General features: G+C 28.7%; 1 protein-coding gene across 1 annotated transcript; it reads left to right on the top strand.

Annotated features, from left to right (window-relative positions):
* The first annotated feature begins 2,281 nt into the window (after nt 1–2,281).
* Nucleotides 2,282–5,958, top strand: LOC145836417 (nucleoporin NDC1-like). Its single transcript, XM_082944218.1, has 3 exons — nt 2,282–3,415; nt 4,767–4,929; nt 5,176–5,958. The coding sequence occupies exons 1-3, from the start codon at nt 2,282–2,284 to the stop codon at nt 5,661–5,663; spliced, it is 1,785 nt and encodes a 594-aa protein (XP_082800344.1). The 3' UTR covers nt 5,664–5,958.
* The last annotated feature ends 42 nt before the right edge of the window (nt 5,959–6,000 follow it).

Below are 6,000 nucleotides of genomic sequence, written 5' to 3'. Positions count from 1 at the left end.
ATTTAAAGCTTTCATATATAAGCTAAAATTAATTTTTATATAAAAAAGTGTTGGAACCAACCTATGCCCTTAAAATGTTTAAGAGAAGAAAAAAACTAATATATAATTAAGTCCTAATTTTTTGCATTTCAGGAACCTTTATTTTATATCAAATTGCTGATATTTGACAACAAAAAAGTTTAAATACTGAAAAACTGTTTTCATTGGATTTGAAAGTAATACCTGATTAGCATGCAATGTTGTTAAAAAACAATGTTACAATAATGAAAAAAAAAAAAATTCTTAAAAATTGTAAATTATGACAAGGTACACTTAAAATTCCAAACTGTTAAAAAATTTTTAAGTATGTTTATACAAATTAAGTACAATATATAAAAAATGTAATCACTAAATTGATTTCTGTTAACCTAATTTTTTGATAAATTTTGTGTTTTTGAAAACATTGTAGAGCTGGGTAAATTTAGTTGATACAAGCATTTAGTTAACATATTAAGCCAATTTTATATTTTTAATTCTGTTTTCACATTAAGTTTTATTTTAATTCAATTACCATAGTAAAAAAATTATAATTTAAAAATTTTAATTCAATTCTTCAGGTTATGCAAATAATTGATCATTTTTAAATCCTAAAATGAAAACCTTTATTATTTTAATCTAATTTTAGCAAGTGAATTTATTTTAAGTAAACTTACATGAAAATATATTTTTTATTGCAATAGTTTTAGAAGTTATTAAAATGATATTTAATTTTTACAATAAACACAGATTAGATTGACTTATTTTGTTTAATTTTTCCAATTTTTTTGAAAGTAGGAATAGATAGACAAAATTTTAAAAAATTGCTTATTTTTATAACACAAAAGTGTGTCATTTAACAGAAAAAAAAAGTTAAACAATAAGTCTGTGAAAAACATTTAACATATTAAAACTTTTTATTACTGGCTTTAAGCAACTGTATTTTTTAGTTTCGTTTCATTAAAACCTTGTTAAATATGTTACCAACAAAATAAGTCAAATTATAAAAAAAAAATTAACTATGTACAAGAGGGAGTCGTGTAGTATTCAAAATATTTCATTCTTAAAAGAATATAATAAAATTTACCAATGAAAAATTTTTATATTTTACTTTAACTCAGAGTAAATTTTTTACTTCAACTACTAAATTAAATACTGAGAGACATAAATAAGTAATTATTATATTAATTTTCCTAATAAGAATTAAAGTATAGTGCAATTGTTTCATTTGGCAATCTCAGTTTACTTGAATAATTGAAATTTTATTGTTCAAGCTGTATGCAAAACTCCAAATGCAAAGTTTTATATCTTTGTCAGTAAAGTTAATTTAAATAGAAAATCAGGGTTGTCACTCTCTCAAGATAACTTTGGCTGTTTTATAATTTTAGAAAAACTCAGCTAACCACGTTCACCTTGTTTTATATTAGGATGAACTAGTAGAATTAAGAACAACTTGTAGGAAAGGGAACTTTTAATTTCCAACTATAAATACCATTAAATAAAAAATATTTTGTTTAATTTTGGTTGTATTCTCTATTTTTTCAAATATTTGCTTCCTTTAAATTCTATGTACTATTAAAAAAAATATACCTTAAAATACTAATATAAATTTGAAAATGAACTATTAGAGGAGATAAAATTTTAGTGAAATTATCAAACTTCCAAAAAAATTAGCCTTATAAAATTTCATTTTCTGTTTGTATTAAAAATTTTTTACAAAGCGCGCCTTATTTTAAAAGTAAAACGATTTCTCTTATTTATAAAAAAAACATCTTATATACTTTAAGTTTACAAGTTTATAAGAGCAATTTTTAATTTCCACTGTTATTAGTTATAAATTTCATTCCCAATGGTCTTAACAAAATATTATTTTTAGTTTCTCATTGTTGTGGTGCGCCCCTGTGTGCAGAAAGTATTTTGAAGCACTGCTCTAAAATATCTATATTGCTTCATTAGTAAAAATTGCTTAATTTTTATCTACAAAATTGTATAACTTCTTATCATGTGCAATAATAATGTTCAATAATATATTTTTTTATAAATGAAACCAAATTAAATAACAATAAATATAAAGTAAAGATTTAGATTGTACAATATTAAATTTTTTAAAACTTAGTTTTTACTTTTTATTCGATTTCTTATCATATAAAGTGTTTAAACCTGTGAGTTTTTGTGACTAAAAGTAGCTAAGACACTGAATCAATAAATATTATAATAATTTCATTCATCAAATAAATTTTTATTTCTTTTTACAGTTTTTAATAAAATGACAAACTTGAACAAGCACTGGATGTTCAACGAGGTGCTGAAATGGAGGTTTGTCAGCTCCGCTTTCTGGTCTGCATTGAGTGGGTTTGCAGTGTCATTTATGCTTCTTTTTCTGTGGAAAATTGACACCCTCAACCCCCTAGTGCACGTGTTTGGCTCGTTAGCATCAGTGTTTTCAGCCCGCTTCATCGTAGTGTCCTTGTTCTTTTCATTGCATGCCGTCCTGATGTCGCTTTACCACTTGTTTGCTCAAAATCCTGGCAAAAAAAGGAAAACGACTTTGCTGGGGTGCATTTCTGAAGCTTTTAAATATGAAAACATAAACAAAAGTCTGCTTGAAGCGCTGCTTGGAAGCTCCTTCATGTTTCTTACATTTACTTTCTCCAACAGCTCATACTCCTCACTTTTCCTTGAAGGTGGTTGGAGCTTGAATGAGAAGCACATCATTGGGCTGTCTTACGGCTTCATCCTTGGCTTCTTCATGTCAGTGACAAGCCAGGTATGTGGTCCATCAAAACCTTTGATGATGTCACAATCTGCTTTCATTCAGAGGATTAAGCACAAACTAAAAAGTCTCTTTTTTGACAGCTTCAAGGAAAACTACAACTTTTTGTTCTGCTTCTTGCTGTCATACTACTTTGTAGGTCAGCACTTTTTCAAGCTGGTGACCCAATCTCTCCTAATGCTCCCTGACCAGTACCAACCAGCCCTGTCAATATGGAAACCCCTTCAGCTTTTGACCCTCTTGTGGGCATTAGCAGTGGGAGGGTCCCTATACATTTTCACTAGCAAAACAGTCAAGCTGCTTGTGAACTTTTCAATGTCAAGGAACCACAAGTTTCAGATACAGACAGCTTTTGACGATAAACTGAAAATGTTGGTTACTTCCAACATGGGCAAGAAAAATCCAAAACTTATTCAACAAATTGCCTTTTCCTCCCTCTCCCAAATGGTGGCCAACAGTCAGCAATGCAGGAAGCAGATATTCGAAGGGGATTCCCCCAACCAGGGAGCTTTTAAGGTGGTGGCTGAGGAGTGCCTGGGTCACATGAAAAATTTCAACAAAGTGATTGGAGAGTGCTGCAGCCAGATTGCAAGCGGCAGCATGTTCAAGAAACCAAAAGAGAAAAAGGTAGTTGTTGATTGGTTTGTTATTTTGTTAGTTATTTTCATCACTAACATAATTTTATATTAAGGCCATATGGGGGGGTCCAACATTTTTTTACAAAAATTAACTTTGGCTTTTATATTAAAGCTTTAAGTACAAACTACAAGCCAGTTTTTATAGAATTCAAAAATATCATTTAAATTTTGAGATATTTAATTTTTGTAAAAATTTTTCAATATAAACGTATGGACCGCAAATTTTTCAGGGTCAATTTTCTTGGAAATTTTAAAATTCACTAAAAATCTATCTCCTCCTTCATTTTTCAAGCAATCTTCTTCAAATTTTCAGGAAACGTTCCTTACAATAAAAGTAAAAAACGTTATTTAAAAATTTTAGTAATTTAAAAAAACAAATATTTTATTACAAAAATTAAAAAAAAAAGTTTTTTTTTTCAAAAAATAAATATTTTTACAAAAAAAAAAAATTAATTCCCAAGTAACGTTTTTTTTTTATTGTTTAAAGATTAGACTGTGAAAATTTGAAGAAGATTGCTTGAAAAATGTAGGAGGAGATAGATTTTGAATGAAGTAGTCTTTTTTTTTGCTGTTTTAGTTTTCCCTTACCATAGGGAACCTATTATGCGGCCGGACTTTAACTGGTCATATCTCAAAAAATAATTCGAATTTTTTAAAACGATAAAAAGCATCCTGAAACTTAAAAAAAAATCTATAAAATAAGATTAACTTGTAAAAAACATTGTTTACCCCCCCGCCCCATGGCCTTAAATATTATGCTGAAACATTATATAATAATTTTTCTTTTAAGAGAGTTTTATCACAACAATGTATTTTTACACTTTTTTTTAAATGTTTTGTAGTTGGTTTAAATTTAAGTATGTTATTTATATTTCTTTGTTTTTTTTTCTGAATTAATAGTTTTCATTAAGTTTTAAGTGTTATAAAAAATTTTAACAAAGTGCATTTTAGTGTTAGCACTTTGTATTTCAAGTATACTCTAGTTGCTAGACACATTTTGTTTATAAATCACAAAATAAGATGGCAGTATTGAAAAACCGTTTTTGTAAACTTTTATTAAAAAGTTGTAACCAATAATTTGATTTATTTATGTTGTTAAACTGTTTGTTTAAGTAGGAAGTACTAGTTTTTCAATAGATTTTTACTTGATACTTTGTAATCACATAATTTATAATGTCCGAAACTATTACTATATTTATGGTTTTAATATTAGGAGTGTAATTGTAATTTTTGAATTTAATTTAGAACTACTTATTTAAAATCATTTTGAAACAAAATTGTAGAATCTATTTTTATTAGGATTTTTTAATATTCTATAATTAACAAATGTTGCTGTAAAGGTTGTCGATGAAGAGCCAGTTGTGACTTCAGCAATTTCGCCCATTTTGAGGAAGAGGGCGATCAACCTGAACAGGAGGGAAACGCCGACCAAAACCGAAATGAAAAGTGAAGTCACTTCCCCAAGGCTGTGGACCACCAACAAGCACATCAACGAAATTTCAGGTTGATATTTTGAAATTTAAAGCTTAAACAGTTTATTATTTAGTTGATCTGAACAAAACTTTGTTTTGTTTTCATATTTGATTTAAATGTAAATTAAAGCATCTTGCAAAGTTTATCTGAAAGTAAAGGTTGTTATTAATGTTGTTAAACAAATTTAAAAGATTGTAAACATATTTAGATATGTTTACAATTGTTAAACTTTTTAATAAATGAATATTTCAATTCCAACTTGGTACAAAATTTCAGGCAGTCCTTTCGTAACTGACAGCGAAATAAAGGCTTCCACCAAACCCAAGCCCACCAGCAGTTTCGTTGACAAACAAATCGCCAGACTGGTCGACTGGCTCAAGTCCTTGTCACCAGTCAAATTGTTCATCACTGAAAACCCAAACACCCACTTCTTAAACTGCTACAGCGACCACGAACTGGTCAAACACTCGATGAGAATCCTGTCAACATTAGCCAGTTTTTCAATACAAGAAGACAAGTACGGGTTGGTGCAGCAGAGACTCCCAGACATCCTGAACAGTTTGTTCGAAACGCTCACTGTGTTAGATAAGAGCTTGAAGCACTCTGGTACAGTTGAAGTCACGAGGCACCAGCAAAGTATGAGGGCTGAATGCGTGGCTTCGGTGTACAGGGTGGTAATTTCATTCAAGAAGCAGTTGGACAGTTTGAGCTTGAAGCCCGAGCACCAGAACAAACTGATGGCGTTTTCGCAGTACAAATGCTGATTTTTTGAATTAAAATACTCACAAACTTTATTAATTTTTGTAGAAAAAAGGATGTTGAATGGTATGCAGTAGGTTTAGTGGTATTTAAAGTTGTAAATGCTTACAAGAATATTTTTTATACTTAACATCAATTTTTAAATAGTATAAATTTAGTGTATTTATCAGTTGTTAAAAGCGTTTATGAAATAAATAGATCTATTGTTTTTATACATGTATGTAAACCAACTATAAAATGTTAAGACTATGCTTTATTGTTTGAAATGTTAAGCTGTATGATATTTGTTCTTCAAGCTTAAATGCCATTAGTTGTTTCTAAAAGTGTTTGATTATTGAACAT

Source organism: Thalia democratica, chromosome 5 (genome assembly GCF_965202585.1).
Source record: "Thalia democratica chromosome 5, ktThaDemo2.hap1.1, whole genome shotgun sequence".
In the NCBI taxonomy this organism is placed as follows: Eukaryota; Metazoa; Chordata; class Thaliacea; order Salpida; family Salpidae; genus Thalia; species Thalia democratica.
Note: the sequence above shows the minus strand (reverse complement) of the source record. Positions and strands in the feature narration are given on the sequence as shown.

Bases quoted from the DNA above. Each gene is read 5' to 3' on its own strand.
- LOC145836417 (XM_082944218.1), top strand. From the start codon at position 2,282: ATGACAAACTTGAACAAGCACTGGATGTTCAACGAGGTGCTGAAATGG. The intron at 3,416-4,766 runs GTAGTTGTTGAT...GTTGCTGTAAAG, and splicing joins AGAAACCAAAAGAGAAAAAG to GTTGTCGATGAAGAGCCAGT. The intron at 4,930-5,175 runs GTTGATATTTTG...ACAAAATTTCAG, and splicing joins GCACATCAACGAAATTTCAG to GCAGTCCTTTCGTAACTGAC.